This window comes from Heteronotia binoei, chromosome 14 (genome assembly GCF_032191835.1).
Source record: "Heteronotia binoei isolate CCM8104 ecotype False Entrance Well chromosome 14, APGP_CSIRO_Hbin_v1, whole genome shotgun sequence".
Taxonomy (NCBI): domain Eukaryota; kingdom Metazoa; phylum Chordata; class Lepidosauria; order Squamata; family Gekkonidae; genus Heteronotia; species Heteronotia binoei.
The window spans coordinates 30,540,656-30,556,929 of NC_083236.1; the positions used below are offsets into that span (position 1 = coordinate 30,540,656).

General features: G+C 40.9%; 1 protein-coding gene across 3 annotated transcripts in view; it reads left to right on the forward strand.

Annotated features, from left to right (window-relative positions):
* Positions 1-16,274, forward strand: part of SLC7A6 (solute carrier family 7 member 6) — a 49,966-nt gene extending 33,692 nt beyond the window's left edge. For all 3 annotated transcript variants that reach the window (XM_060254066.1, XM_060254065.1, XM_060254063.1), the window contains exons 6-10: positions 8,229-8,332; positions 10,672-10,768; positions 11,081-11,230; positions 11,658-11,841; positions 13,335-16,274. In XM_060254066.1, the coding sequence (XP_060110049.1) occupies positions 8,229-8,332; positions 10,672-10,768; positions 11,081-11,230; positions 11,658-11,841; positions 13,335-13,426 (627 nt within the window). In that variant the 3' untranslated portion in view covers positions 13,427-16,274. The remainder of the gene's footprint in view (positions 1-8,228; positions 8,333-10,671; positions 10,769-11,080; positions 11,231-11,657; positions 11,842-13,334) is intronic.

A 16,274-nucleotide genomic window follows, 5' to 3' on the forward strand; every position in this document is an offset into this window, starting at 1 on the left:
TGCGAGTTTTAGGGAGAGAACAGAGGAGGTGAAGATACAAAGGGCTGTTTTCAGTGGTAACCTCACAGCTCCTGCAATGTGACCATAAAGTTTATAAAGTATCACATCTTAAATATAGATCCACTGAGATATAAAGGGGAGAAAAGCTCAAATTGGAAGGTCCTTTAATTGGCTGCTTTCTTTTTCTCTTTAGAGCAGCAAGTTGTGATATGAATGTCTTGGAAACGTATCTTGCTATTTGTATTTGTGAGCATAATTCTGTATGGTTTCTTGCAATCTATTATAGTTAATACATTTCACATAATTGTTCCTCATATAGTAGTTTCCTTTGTGCCATTACTTTGGAGTACCTCTTCTTTCCCTTTTACCTTCTTAAATAGTAACCATTTGATTACTCAGAATTGTGAGTTTTGGAAGAAGGTTTGAAAAGTCAGTAAAAAGATCTATCTAAGTTTCTTAGCTGGACTTCAACTTCTTTAGCTTCTTTTGCATATTTGTCTCTAGTACTGGTTTGTGACATTATAGAGTATACTTACTACTTACTAGTTTCCCCGTCTTCCCAGGGAACAGTACTGCAAGGTATCTTTAATATATCAGCAGTAATTCCCAGAATTCTTTGGGAGAGATATGACATGAACTGATGTAAATGTGAAGTGTTTATGCCCTTTGTGGCCCCTCCATGAGGCTGTTATGACCACATAATTTATGGGTGTAATCTGTCACTTGGGAGTTGCTACTCCTAAAGCGATGATTTGCTTCTAATGATACTAGTAGAGTCAGAGCTTTTTTTGAGCAGGAAAGCACAGGAACTCAGTTCCGGCTGACTTGGTGTCGGGGGAGTGGCCTAATATGCGTATGCATTCTGGCTCGACTTTTTCTACAAAAAAGCCCTGTGAGAAACAATGGTGATGTCAGAGGGTGTGGCCCAATATGCAAATGAGTTCCTGCTGAACTTCTTCTATTTACAAAAAAAGCCCTAGATTGAGTGATTACTGCTTTGTGTAACGGCTGCATTAGCCACTGAAGAGAATTTAGGAGCAGCCTGTTTCCTGCCCACTGGTTTATTGTCCAAAGCGGACAGACTAAAACTGACAGAGGAAATATTCCTAACTAAGTTTTCAGCCAGTAGAGGATCCTTCTGCCAACGGAGAAGTGGATGGTGATTTTCACAGATTTCCTCCATCACACAATTCCTAGTCTCTCCATGGAATTCCTAGTCTTTCTACTAGTACTATTAGCATCAAATCATCACTTCAAGAGTAGCAACTTCCACTTACAAATAATGTGGTTAACACTCACAAATAGTGTGGTTACAAGCACATCATGGATGGGCTACAAAGAGCCCATGTTTCAAGGGGCACAGCAAACTGTGTTAGGAAGGGGTAGTCAGAAAAGCTTGCAAGCTCAATTGGTGCTGTGCATTAAATCAGATCTGCCTCAGTAGTGCTGCCTACAAGAAGCTGTAAGCTGTATACACACACACCATTTTCGCTCTACATTACACTGTTGAGGTTTTCATCCTGCAGGCATTGTGTACCCAATAAACTTTTTGCTCTGCCAAACAACATCCTACTTTAATCTTTCCCCCTCTTGGCTTTCCTTGAAGTCATTTTAAACAACCTTGTCCTGTTTACAAAACATGCCAACTTTACAATTCAGGGGCATCTGATTTTACTCCCTCCTCCCTCAAAGAGTTTCAGGCTAAAAGAGTTTCTTCACTGGGGATTGCATTTGGGAGCAAAGAGTCGGACTCTTTGGGTCGCAAAGAGTCGGACTCGACTGTATGACTGAACAACAAAACACCAAATGTGCTTTGCTTCTACGCATTTATTTCTGCCAGTTTCTTCACTGGGGATTGCATTTGGGAGCAAGACTGTTCTTGCCTGAGTACTGGTTTATACAACAAATCTGATTCAGGAGATAAAGAAACTTCATATCTGCAATGTGTAACTCTTGTTGGGATCGGATAGAAATTTATTTGCAACATGTTTTATCTCTTCCGCAGCCTGTTTATTTTTTCAGGTCATTGTGACTGAATGCTCAATTCAACGGGGCATTATATTTTTGCACACTGTCCTGTTCCTTAGTATAGTTGTGCTAGCTAGCATATTGTCACACCAAATGATGCCATAATGCAGTGTGGCTGTTGCTTTATTAGATATAAACAGTTAAAACATCTGTCTCCCTCTCTCTTTCCTTAGAATAGGACATGTTAGGAGTTAACAGATGTAGCCATTCCTTGAAGTGGATTGCATTTTTTTTTCATTCAGTCTCTGGTATCTCCCAGGCATTAGTTCATATTATGGCTGCACTTTTGAGCTCGCTGAGAACTTCTGAGTAAAATAACTTTAGTAAAGTCTGTTTCATTCTCCTTTGACTCTTCCTTCCTTACACAATCAGTTTTCTGGCACAGCATTTCAGGAAACTGACGCTTCCATGGTATACTGAATTTATTGCTGAGTGATACAGATCTTTAGGCACTGTTTTTTTTTGGGGGGGGGGGGGTTGTTTGTTAGTGCTGCTAAGATATAGAGACCCTGCCTTCCTTAGCTAGAACTGGTTAAAAATATATCTTCTTACTTATGCTTGCACCAGTTCTTGCCTAGTAAAATGGGCCATTTTACAGCCTGATTCTATGAGTGTTTCTTCAGAATGACTAGGGGCAGAACTAGTCTTCTAATAAGATTGAGTGGGGTGCTGCAATTTCTTTAGGGGGCTCTGACTAAACAATACCCAGTTCTGCTCCAAGTCCTGCCAATCAGAGGTGCAATGGGGTTTCCATAGTGAAGCTTCCAGTGGTTTCTGAGTTAATTCTCAAGTGTATCCAGATCTCATTCATTGGGGAAACTTTAGAGTAGTCCTCAACTTAAATTTCCTAAGCAGGGTAAATAGCAGCTCCCTGGGACTGTTTCAGGATGGAAAAACAGTGTAGGGAGGAAGTTAAAAACTCTATCCCTGTATGCTCTTGTCCTGATTTGAAACAGGCTGACGCATGCCCGAGAATAAAATTTCAGCTTGGAATTCCTATTGCACCATTTAGTTTGGCAGGACTCAGGGCAGATCTGTAAACAGGATAACCTGTAGTTAGGCCCTCAGTTCAGGGTGATTTATTCTCAGGCAATAAAATTGTATTCCTGATTTTAAGAAGAGGAAACTCAGACGTATGGCCATGATCTGTATATGCTGAAATAAATCATGGTGGGGAAGGAGAGCAGCAGGCCAGTAGGCAGAAATCTAGAAAGGTTGCTAGGGAAATTTTCTGTTTGGGACAGAAAAAGAATGCTTAGAAATTAGGTGACCTGGAGAATTTTATGCATGTCTAATGAGAGATTACACTGCACTTTTAAGTGGACTGGGCTACCACATGGATACACCATGATGGTGGGTTAAATGGTGGGAAACTGGAGGTATTGATTCAAAAATCTGCCAAGGCCAGTGTCCTGGAGAGGTAGACGTAGTGCCATTGTCTTCTCAAGGTCTTGCCTGGTTCCAAACCTAATTAAATGACAAAAGTGCTCAGACTATAGACAAACAAGGTCTGTAGAATTTGTGACTGTAGACAAGGATCAGTGGAATTTGCAAACAAAGGGTCAGCCTGGACTGGGAAAATAGGAGGTGGGGGAGGAAAGTTATGTTTCCTCTTTGGCAAACTTGGAAGGAGAACTAGGCCTGCCGACCAAGTGTTTTCCTCTGGCGGTTTCTGTGAGATATGTCCCCGAGAAAGGTTTGCTTGAAAGATCTCTTGTCCCAAGATGTTTTCCTCCCCTCCTCTTAAGATACGGCAGTTTTCCAGTTTTGTTTGATTCTTATTGTGTTCATGTACCTTACATGAAGCCAGAGTCTTTTTGTTGCTATATTGCCCCAAATACATTGGTGATCAAAATGCCCATTCTGATGGACATGCTGCACATTTCAGGGGGGAGGATGTTGAAAACAATGTGTTTGTTTTATGTCCCCTTAAGTTGCTTCTGATTTTGTAATCCTTTAAATTAATGACCTCCAAAATATCCTGTCATTGACAGCTTTGTTTAAGTCTTGCAAGCTGAACGCCGTGACCTCCTTGATTGAGATCCTCCATCTCATGTTGGGTCTTCCTCTTCTCCTGCTACCTTCTGCATTTCCTAGCATTATTGTCTTTTTCAGTGAATCTTGTCATGATGTGACCAAAATATGACAGCCTCAGTTTAGTCATTTTGGGGGAACTGCTAGTAGGTGGCAGCAAGAGAAGTATAGTTGGCACACACATTAGGGAGATATGTGAGATATGTGAGACTTTGACTGTAAAACTTATGTAGAGGAACTTAAGTTATGTCTTGAAACAAGTGTCTTAAAATTGTGTTCTGTTTGATTATTATTTTGGGATTAATTTAGGATAGCATCTCAACTGTAAGCATTTCAGGTTCAGGCATCCAACTGTAACCGGCTGGCATCTTGCCCTGTTGCTTCTGTTTAGTTAATTATCTGTCTGGTGACTTGGGCTTTTGCTAAAGTGAAAATTACTGATGTTTGTGCTTTTCTGTGATTTAATCTTTCTAATTGGGAGAGCTGGGGGTTAATCGGACTTCCTTGTTAATCCACTTTTTAAAAAACCACTTCTTGGCTGCAGTTCAGGAGAAACTGTGCTCCTATGCTTTGTCAAGCTGCAGTGCAAATGATTTAAATCTTGTAATGCTTCTTGCTCTTCAGAATTTCTCTGAAGAGGCCTTGAGTTTTATGAAATGGACCATCCCCATAGTGATGGCTTCCTCATGTTATGGCGAACTAAATGCTTCTGTAGTAGCTGCTTGCAGGTAGACACCTCAGATTGGCAGTAGATTGTTACTCTTCTTTGCTCCATGTCTGGCCATCAGCAATTCATGTGTTTGTAGAAAAAAGATCTGGCAATGATCAGAGCTACCACTCTTGTGAAACAGATGACAAGCCTCTTGGTACCTTGTTAGTCTTTAGTAGTATACACATTGTGCTGTTTTCAGGTCCTGTCAAACCAGATTTACACTTGGTGTTTCATTTTGGAGCTCCTGGAAATTTTTAATTCTGAGGTGTTGTCGCACCAGTTAGGATCAAGACCACAGTGATGACACACATGAAGAGGGGGCTCCTCCCTATGCAATTTCCCTGACCTGAAACACCTGGAAAAACCATTATTTTCCCTGTTGAATGAATTTATATGTACCCCAGAGGTACATGTGAAATTCTTCTGGTCCTGGAGGCATTTCACACAGGGGATAGAGTGCAATGTGTGTGTCTGGGGGAGAGGTTAAGTACCCTCTCTCTCCATACACCATGGACCTGATCTGAATTGGGCCTCATGTACCTGAGAAACAGTTTGAAAACTGCAGAGAGCTCCAAATTTGAAATTTCCAGGGCAGATCTGGTTTGACAGGATTTGGGGTAGTCCTGGAACAATATATTGTGAGGTTAAGCCCTGAGTCTGCACATGGTTATGATGCTAATGACAGAGCTGATCTCTCCCCCTTTCTTTCTACCCAAAACAGTGCACCTAATTCAGTGCACTTGATGATTTCTTTAAAATTTGCATTTCCTTGTATACTTGTCTATCATTGTGCAAAATAAGGAAATGCACATTTAAAAAAACGCCATCACCTTCCAAGTTTTAAATGTCAAGACTGATGCATTTCAATACGTTAATACCCTGCTTATAGTGGCATGTATGCAAGGAACTTTAGTGAGTGCATAGTTTCTTCATTTATGCAAACTTTCCATAGCAGTTGAGAATTCTGTTATTTTATACATGAGCCAGTTTTATTTGTGAACCAGTTCATAGTTGAGATTGTCAAGAGCTTCATGAATCTCTGGAGATTTGATTTGGGATAAAATAAGAACCTGATTTATTTTATTAGTCAAAAGAAGATGGAGAACACACCTTTAGATTTGTGGGCATGATTGTTTTTAATTGATCTAGGAGTGAGTAGGATAATATGTATAGCAGAAAGATCAATATACAGTGCTGTAGTTTATATTTAATGTTGTCTTTATAAAGGTGCCCTCCTAAACCATTTTGTTATTTTTTGCCCTATTACCTTTATAAAAATGAACTGCTGAACAATTATGTTTTACATAATTTGCAGAAGGAAGGGCAGCTGCTGTGAGAGCCCTCTCCAGCCCCACCCACCTCACAGGGTGTCTGTTGTGGGGGAGGAAGGTAAAGGAGATTGTGAGCCGCTCTGAGATTCTTCGGAGTGGAGGGCGGGATATAAATCCAATATCTTCTTCTTCTTCTTCTAAAACTGGAGTAACTGATGGTGCAGTGTGACTCCTGGGCTTTCAACTCCGGAGCATATGAGGAAAGTTTGCTGTGAATATAAACAGACCTGTTTGTGTCTTGTGGCGATTTGTTACATAAAGCTTTACATACAAAATGGTATAAGAAGCAGTCTTATTTTGCAAATACTATAGCAAATCTTTGGAATCTCTCTCAGGGCTGTTCTGTAATGTAGAAAATTAAGCAGTTGTACACTCTGTTCAGCTAAGTATTACTGAAATGCAGACTCGTTAAGCAATACATGACTATTGTGGGTTTTTTTGTCTGTCCTCCAGTTCCTTTTAATCTGTCTCCTTGGGTCTGTAACCGCATTATTTTGATAGCAACTATGATTATTATAATGAGGTGAGTCCTGCAATCAGCAACATGTACTGAGGGATGCGGGTCTTTCTCTTGTTCCCCTCCCACCAGCAGTCTTTTCTGACTCTGAGAAAGTTAATTCCTGGAGATGCAACACCTGTATTGATGAATATCCCTGCTGAGCAGAAAGTTACAGTCAGGAGGGAAAAGGGAGAAGAAATCACCCTCCCTGCATCTTCCAGCTGTTGATGAAAGGGGAAGGGAAATTTCATCCCCTCCCTACTGCAGCCTCTTGACTGACCTACTTATTTATTGGTCCATGCATATTCTGCAACCCTGGAGATCAGTTGCTGGGGGAAGGGGAACAAGAGAAAGAGCCCTGATCCCCTTGTGTTCTTGCACTTCAGGATCCAGCCCAATACTGTGAAAATGTCTCAGCATCACTTCTCTGCTTTGTAGCTTTACATACTCCCATTTTACAGATGTTAAACTGAGCTTAGAAATCTCAGTGCTTCTGTGGCCTGATGAAATTTGAAATCCACAATCTCCCATTTCAAGTCCAGTAGTCACTACAAAGCTATGCTAACCCTTCCTATGGTGGGCTACTGCAAACGTAATGGTAGGTCTCTGAAAATACATATTCCATTTCCCCCCATGAAGCAGTTTCTCATCTGCCCCATCCTGGATCTTGTATTATGTGTGCATTGATACAAACTAGGATCCCTTATATCCATCTTTTCCAAATCCAGTTATGTTTTCAGCTTCTGCTTTATAAAGAATCCTTGCATTAACCATAGCTTGATTAAATGCAGATGTAATATAAAGCCATATTTAACACCAGGAAGGGGAGGAGGAGGAGGAGGAAAATTGTTTTGTGGGGAGGGAAGTAGAGAGAGGAATGCTTATCCTCAAGGTTGGCTCCCAAATTTTGCAGCTGGGTGCCAGTGTTATTTCTGTGTTAGAGAGAGTGAGAGATGCTGTCCCTATGCCAATTTAGTTTGGATTGGCCAAATACCTGCTTGATAACCAGCATGGCAGTTGTGAAAATACGTGATCGAACAAGAAGATTCCCTTTTGTCTTGAGGAGATAAAAATATGAGAAATAAGTAAGAATGCATAAACCATAGCAGAGGCAGGAACTTTAACAAAATACTTGGGTCAGGGTGTGTTTGAGCGGTGGGGTGGGGAGAAGGCCTTCAGTTGCCTGCTTATGTAGAACTGTAGAATTTTTAATAAAGCCTTTTCCTATCCCTGTCGTTCTTGGAGCCAAACTGCTTTATTATATTTTTAGAATGTATGTTTCAGCTTATGACTAAGGTGAGGAAGAGAAACAGAAGCATTTAGCTAACTTGGTTGTGTTTGAATTTGTTCCTAATTCTTTGTATGTTGGGCTTCCTTATTATAAATAGGTCTCTGAAATTTAATGTGATGTGAGTTGGGAAGAGCTAGAGTCAAAATGTTTTTCAGCTAAAGTTTGTTTGATTTTTTTAAAAAATCATTAGTCCTGATTTTTGGTATTTCTTGAATGCTAACATTTCATAGAAAAAATCTTTTTTGTATGTTTTGAATTCGTGTTTAGTTTGTGTTTCTTGGGAACGGGAGGACCCATTCAAATTGTTTTTCTCTCCCCCTCTTGATTCATTAGACATTTGCTGAGCAAGTGTTCGGAGTATTCAGTTGGTTCATTCCAATTGCTGTTGCCTTCTCTTGTTTTGGTGGACTCAATGCTTCTGTTTTAGCATCATCTAGGTAAGGAACTTCTAATGTTGGCTTTATTGTACTCAAGTGTTGGCTTTATTGTACTGTGTTTGCCCTTCCACTCCCCCCAAAACTAAAAATTCTGTGCTTCTACACTTTGGCTAAGCTGGGTCTTAAGTAGTACATTTTTCTGCAGTTTAGTTGCAATTCTTTCTGTTTTTAACTGTGTAATTTTCTTTTGTACACTGTTTTCAGCTAATTGTTGGAAAGTAATTTACACATTTTTAAAGCTTGCAACTTTTTGATAATAATATTTCTTCAGAATTATTTTTTTATAAAGCTTTAGGAAAGGACAACAGAGACATATGGGGGAGAGAGGGGAGGACTGAAGAAAGATTTGGAATGATGGGATTGGGCGGAGAAGTCAAGGAATTGTGAAGGCTTAACCCATATAGAAGGCAGTCATTTGGTGTAAACTACTGTTTGAGCCATTTTTTGTTTTAAAATAAAAGCAGTTCTTTTCTCCCAGCTCTGGCAATGCTAAAAACTTTGCATAACTGAACTAGTTTTTTTAAGTTTATTATATTTTGCCCTTTGGAAAAAAAAATCCTTATGAAACTCACTCTGGTTGGGAATAAATGTGAAATATAAGGCAGTGTGGGTATTATGTTCATACCATATAGAAGTTCTGAAAAATGTGTTCTGTAGCACATTGAATTTTAGGCATTCCAAGAACCTCAGAATTTAGAAACTGGAGTCATACCATAGAGTGGTTCATTTGCTCATGCATTTCTGTTTCTATCTTCCACCTTAGATTTCTACATACCAACAATATATATTTTAAAAATAAAATAACACAGTCGGGACCTAGGGCCTAATTGACTTGCAAGAAGATGCATATGTGCTAAAGCGTTGTGTTCAGAAGCTCTCTGGAATCTTTGTGTACTCTTTGCAGGCAGGAAAAGCTACATTCCTGCTGTTAATGCAGAGTACCTTGTGCATAGCAAAGCAATGTTGCAGTCAGCACTGGCCTGAGGGTACATGGCGCCCTAGGCAGACTTGCAGCCCCCCATGCCCCCCACGCCTCCCCCCTTCCTCCCTGCCATGTCTTCTCTTCCCTTCCTTCCCCACCCCAGGTTTATTTCAATGCCCGGAACAGTGGTCGAGCTGCGCTCCTGGGCTATCTAAAGACAGCCCCCCCCCCAGCTGATCAGCAGGTAAAACTGTGCAGTGTGCTTGTTGTCTGTCAGTGCCAGGGCAGGCTGGGTCCTTCTTGCTGTTGCTGGCCTGCCCCAGCACTGACAGACAGTGAAAGTACTGCACGGTTTTACCCACTGATCACCTGATCAGCGGGGGGAGGGACACCTTTAGATAGCCCAGGAACGTGGTGCTCGACTGCCATTCCGGGCATTGAAATAGACTTGGGTTGGGGAAGGGAGGGAGGAGGAGGCTGCGGAGTGGGCAAACTAGGTATTTGCCTAGGGGAAAGGGGGGGGGGAGGCCAAATCCGGTGCCCTCACCCTGCTGGCGCCCTAGGCAATCGCCTAGTTTGCCTAGTGGGTGAGCCGGCCCTAGATACAGTTATGATTTTATACAATAAAGTATAATTTTGATAATTTTAGCATGAAAACCTGTACTTCAAACACACATTGTGAAAGATTAGATAGTATAAACTGCTTTCATCTGCCAATCGAGAAACCCTGCAATATATTTATTTAAACTGTTGGTCACGTTCTCTTTCTGAAGGCATCTGAAGCAATGTACAGCAAATTATAAGACATGAAAACAAATCTTAACAGCCTAAAAACAATAAAACTTGCTTTACTCATTTCTGGCAAATAGATCGAGATGGACAGCAGTAAAAAGGTAAAGGTAGTCCTCTGTGCAAGCACCAGTCGTTTTCGACTCTGGGGTGACGTTGCTTTCGCAACATTTTCACGGCAGACTTTTTACGGGGTGGTTTGCCATTGCCTTCCCCAGTCATCTACACTTTCCCCCCAGCAAACTGGGTTCTCATTTTACCGACCTCAGAAGGATCGAAGGCTGAGTCAACCTGGAGCTGGCTACCTGAACCAGCTTCCACTGGGATTGAACTCAGGTCATGAGCAGAGGTCTCCAACTGCAGTACTGCAGCTTTACCACTCTGTGCCACGAGGCTCTTGGGCAGCAGTAGATAACACAAATAGATCCAGTAGAACAGTGTCTAAGTTCTTGCAAGACAGTTTTGTGTAGGTTATTTGTAGAAGTATTTCAGTATAGTTTCAGATTAACTTTAAGTTTTGTACATAAAACTATGTTTTTATTAAAGATAAATTCATAGTTGTCTGTTGCCCTTTTGCACTTGGCTTCCAATTGCACAGCTATGTCACAGCCAATCTGTTGTTTTTCAGGCTGTTCTTTGTTGGATCCAGGGAGGGTCACCTACCTGACCTCTTGTCAATGATCCATATAGGAAGGTTTACACCAGTTCCTGCACTTCTCTTCAATGTAAGTGAAATGCTAAGAAGATCATTGTAAGTGTTGCCCATCACAGAATTTTAACTAGGTCAGTGCTTAGCCTTGGGATATCAAATAACAGCCCAAATGGGAAGTGCTGCCTGGAAAATCCTATCCAAGGGATGGATGATCTGTGATGGTGGAATAGCTGCTAAGAACATGCATGCTTATGTTTAACCAGATGTACAGCACCCTTAAAGCATACTGGATTTTGTTGTAGCATTGCAGTTAAAAGGGAGCAAGCATTATTGCTGGTGCCTGCCTCAGAAATTTTCATGCCATTTTTGTTACTTTTCCTAACAGTGTTCTATGAGCCTGATATACTTGATCGTAGAAGATGTCTTCCAGCTTATTAACTACTTCAGCTTCAGCTACTGGTTTTTCGTGGGACTATCAATTGCTGGGCAGCTCTACCTCCGGTGGAAAGAACCAGATCGGCACAGGCCACTCAAGGTGAGGACCAGGGCTGTGGCTTGTGGGTATAGCTTGGTGGCAGAACACACACCTTGAGTGCAAAAAGGTCCCAGGCTCAATCCCTGATATCTCCACCCAAAAGTTATCAGATGGTATACAACCGTTTTTCTGCTTGAGACCATGGAGGGCTGCTAGCAGACAATTCTGTGGGCTTAATGGTCTTTTATAAGGTACATTCAAAATGGTCTTTTATAAGGTTCATGTAACTTCACATGCCATTTCCAGTCAATATATTGTAGAAACCTTAATTGTAATTTTGGTGCTCTGTGAGCTATTATAAGCACACCTTGTCATTGGTGTACATGTTAGAATTTCTAGACTAAGAGAGGAATTTGGAAGCTTCATTACCATGAAAAAAACAAGACCTCTGGTTACTTATTTCTTGTCCATCTGTCCTCTTTTTCAGTTGAGCCTGTTTTTCCCGATATTCTTCTGCATATGCTCAGTATTTCTGGTGGTTGTGCCACTCTATAGTGACACTATTAATTCCCTGATTGGTATTGGAATTGCGCTCTCTGGGATTCCAGTGTACTTCATGGGAGTCTACTTGCCTGTTTCCAAAAGACCTCCTTTTGTCGGCAAAATTTTAGGTAAGGAAGAATTGGGTGAGGATGGGGACAAGTCCTCAGTTAACAAATAAATGAATAACAGAAAGACAATAGTGAATGTAATTTTAGATCATGTCAGCTAGGAAGCAGCCGTTATACTTTTTTTTTTTAAATGCAGTTTTTGTTAGTTCTATGTAATAAAAAAAATATTTATAATAGTGCCTCTAGTTCCTGCTGGAGTTTACCAAGAAGTCATAGCCATTAAAGAATGTAAAACTTTGTTGCAAAACTCAATGCTGAAATGGCTGCACTTATTAGGAACTGAATGTTTCATCATTTTTGTATGTGTTGTGATCCTGTGATGACTGGGGAAGGCAATGGCAAACTACCCAGTAAAAAAGTCTGCCGTGAAAACGTCGTGATGTGACATCACCCCAGAGTTGAAAATGACTGCTGCTTGCACAGGGGACCTTTCCTTTCCTGTGATCCTGCATGCTGCCCCTCAGGAAACCATATTAAGGGTGACATATGTATTCATCTTAATGCCCCATGCAGCTTTATGAGTTCCAGTGTTCAAGGAACTGGTGGAAGGGGGGGCCTAAAGGAGGATATGGGAGGCACACACAGACCTTTCATTCCAGAAGCTGACCTGGCATACTAATTGTTTTTTGTATGTTTTTTTAAAGTGAAGGAACATTTTAATTACAGTCTGAGGTGGTGTAGACCTGCAGTCTGAGGTGGTATAGACCATCTTTACTGCCTAGTATTTTGCATTCTGCATTGTGTATGTTTTTGTGGGACAAAGAATGATTATCTGAGCTGAAACCATGAGTTGGATCTCATTATCCATGCAAGCAAATACTACAGAGCTTTCCTGTGTTCCCCTAACCCCAGCAGTCCTTTTAGACCCCACTTCTTTGGGTTGCAGGAACTAATAGCCATATGAATAGGGGACTGCATTAAGGATGGTGGTAAGAGAATGAGTTTGTCCTCTCCTCTTTCTTTGCAAGTGTCAGTCCTGTTGATGCAAAGGGCTCAGGGTAATTTTGCTTCCTTTTTTTTTATCAACACAAACCTGTGACCTCAGAAATTCACTTTCCCAAAGTGTGAAGGGACCACTTTGTAGTGTGGGTGGGGTATGTGAAGGATCCATGACTATCAACACTTTCTGCTGATGGGTCTCTGGATCCAACCCCATTTTGGTTAATTGTAAGCACAGCAAATTTTAATATATCAGTATGTGTAAAAATGATATTCAGTAAGGGAAAACTTGTTAAACCCCCAAGCTTAGATACATGGTACTTGCTAGAAAAAAATGCATCACTGTGGGGCAACTCCACAGTCTACTGGTGGTGAGGATAATGCAAAGGACTTGTGCCTTCTGGTTGGCAAGAGATGCAGAATAGAAACAAGCTTCCGTTTCTTTGGAAAATGCCATTTTCGTTTGTTTCACTTGCTTTAGCAAGCAGCTGGTTTTTGCTCTGGTATTACTTTGATGGTTTCCTGGTTAATTTTACTTTTTTCTTCTTGCGCAGGTGCTGTCACTCGAGCCACTCAGCTGCTTTGTTACTGTGTTCTGACAGAAATGGATACATCTGAAGAAACACTAGAGACCAAGTCTCAATAGAGATGCAAGTGACTAAAACACCAAACTAGCTATGGAAGAGCCCATGGGCCTGCAATGTGGGCACACGGGAAGAAAGATTGGAATCAAGACTGTTTCCCACCCCCCCATCCTCAACAGGGGCTCTTGCCCAGATCATACTGTGTCATGATCTAGGGTTGAGTTTTGGAGTGTGTGTGGTGTTTTTTTTTTGTAAACTTTTTGAAAGGTCAGCCTTCTCAGGCATAGGACTCATCTTGAAAAATAAGGAATGTTTCTTTGAAAGCAAACAGAGCATTCTTAATCAAAGTTCAGAAATTTGGTTAACTTGAATTTTGAACAGCATGGCAATAACATTTTATTTATTTCTATCTGTTTTTACCTGTTCCAAGCCAGTTTAAAAGGCACCAACAAATCTTTCCAACCTGTGTGAGGTAAATTTTGACTGCAGACCTCTTTGGACTGATGGTCTGTAGCAAGTGTTCCATCCCAGGTTGAATTTAGCATAAAATTATATTGCTGTTATGAACTCGTCTACCAGCAGAGTATTCGTATATGGCTTAGTGTATGTATGGGCTATAGAATTCTTGCTCTGATGGTGCTATTCAACACTTGCACACAAACATTTTTTTATTAGACAGGTACAGTCAAAGTTAATTTTATTAATGCTGAAAAACAATCTGGCAGGTGGTGTTTGGGTAGTTCACTTGGAACCTCTGAAGTAGTGTATAATAGGTCTTTAAATACTTCAAAAGGCTGACACCAGAGCAGGAATTGGTTGTCAGTTTGCATTCTTTGTTCAGCGCTATTTATTCTATAGTTACTAATGACTGCTTATCAGAGACCTTTCCTATATTTAAATACTTTTTTAATATATACAGAAGAACTGTTCGGCAGTACCAAGACTAGAATTGGCTAGTTTGGTATGTGGGTCTGTGAGAAAGGGGGTGAAAATTTATCCTTTAAGTACTTATATACTGTGCAAACTCTTATATGCCGAGTTCACAAAAATATTTTTCATGCACCTGGCTTCCCCAAGATGTTAATGTGAAAAAAATTAGAAATGACTACACTCCAGAAGGCAGGGGGGATCAGAACTTTAAAAGCAACCAAAAACTTGACTCTTCTGTTAGAACTTAAGAATTGGATATTTTTGTCCCTCTTTTCCTTAGCACTCCTTGGTAACTTTAGTTACAAACCCCATTTTGTCCACTTGCACTAATTTTCCACTGCAGTGTGCCCGCCTCTAACCTACAAGGGAAGCACTGCACCAGGAAACTGACAGTACCAGTGCACTGCAATGAAGGCAGTGTATCTCTGTTTTCCCCAAAGAAAGCCTCTCTGATACAGCTTGAGTTACCCATGGCAGCAGCAACTGGAAGAGTCTTGAGCGAGGTTTTGCCTTGTCTCCTTCCATTTATGATGGTGAGGCTCTCTGCCTTTTGAGGGACAGGTGCCACTGCAACATTAAGACCAGAGACTCTGTGGTCTCTGTCATTACCACCAAGTAATGGTCATCATTACCACCAAGCCAAGCTTCATAATCACATCTTACTTGGTGTTCTGTACAGAGTGTGAAAGGAACACCCTCATATTGTAAGCACAGCCTGGCTTCTTTTGTGCAGTCACCCTTGAAGGGCTGAGCCTGGCTGCGGAAATGGGCAAGGAGGCAGAACCCAAGTAGTTTGTCTTTTGGTGGCAAGCTCATCCTCTGGGGATGCGTGTGTGTGTGGAATGTTTGTTTCTCCGTTCTCTCCCCCCTTCATGTAGATTGTCAGCTGCACCATAGGGTGAAATAGTAATTTAAAAAATCTGAATGCTGAGATGAAGCAAGGTTCCCCTAACACCATGGACAGCTTTTGTAGGCAGTGGAACCAATTGTGTGTGGGTTTTTTTAAAAATGAATATTCCTCCCAAATTTGCCATAGTTGAGGAGATACAAATACAGTTGTGCATCATTTTTATAAAAGGGGAATTAATATAGCTGGTGCTTGGAAGCATAACTGTCCAAATGTCCTATTTTTGATTCTGTGGGAAGAACTCAACATTGCACAAGCAAGGCTTATGTTTGTGACAAAGTGGGGTTGTCACTATTTTGGGTGCTTTGATGTAGCTGGATTTATAATTTAACCTGTCTAGATATTAGTTACTAATTTGTAACAATAGAAGATGACTGTTCTTTTGACCCTGTCTCACAGAAACATTGTCTCAAAAGGAATTGTGTCAATCTTGGGTCTTACTTCTAATACAGGAAATCTGTGATTAAGGCTGCAATTGTTAGTAAGCTTTCCTGGGAATAAGCCCCACTGAATAAGATAGGACTTGATTTAGGAGTAGATCTGCTTATGATTGCAAAGTGTTTTTCTTAAGCATCTGTGTGGGGCTGCTGATTTGACTCCAGTGTCTGTGTGTGTCAAGGGGGACAATAAGATTGTTTTCTTCCACAGGGATAATGGTAGCTCTGATGAGCGGGGAGGGGAGCTTGATATAAAGGATCCCTCCACAACCTTTTAAATAATGCACTTCAACCTATCTTGCCCTTTAGGTTCTGATGGAATCCAAACTGCTTATTACATTAGAAGTACAGTAAAAGAGCAGTCTGTTAGAGATTATATAATCCATAATGTTCCCCAAACACTTTGTTTCATCTTAGCATGTAAAAGTGATGTTCATGTGTATGAACTTTCGTTTCAATCATTATCACACTCTGTTACAGTGGAACTGTTATAAAAAGTCTGCATTGGATAGTTCCAGAGATGTCCAGTTGATTGTAACAAGAGTGTCTGCTTTAGCACTGTGATGTGTAAGGAACGCAGGGAGGGGTATGAATAATTAACTTCCACTATGTGGAAATAAAATGATGAGAATCTGG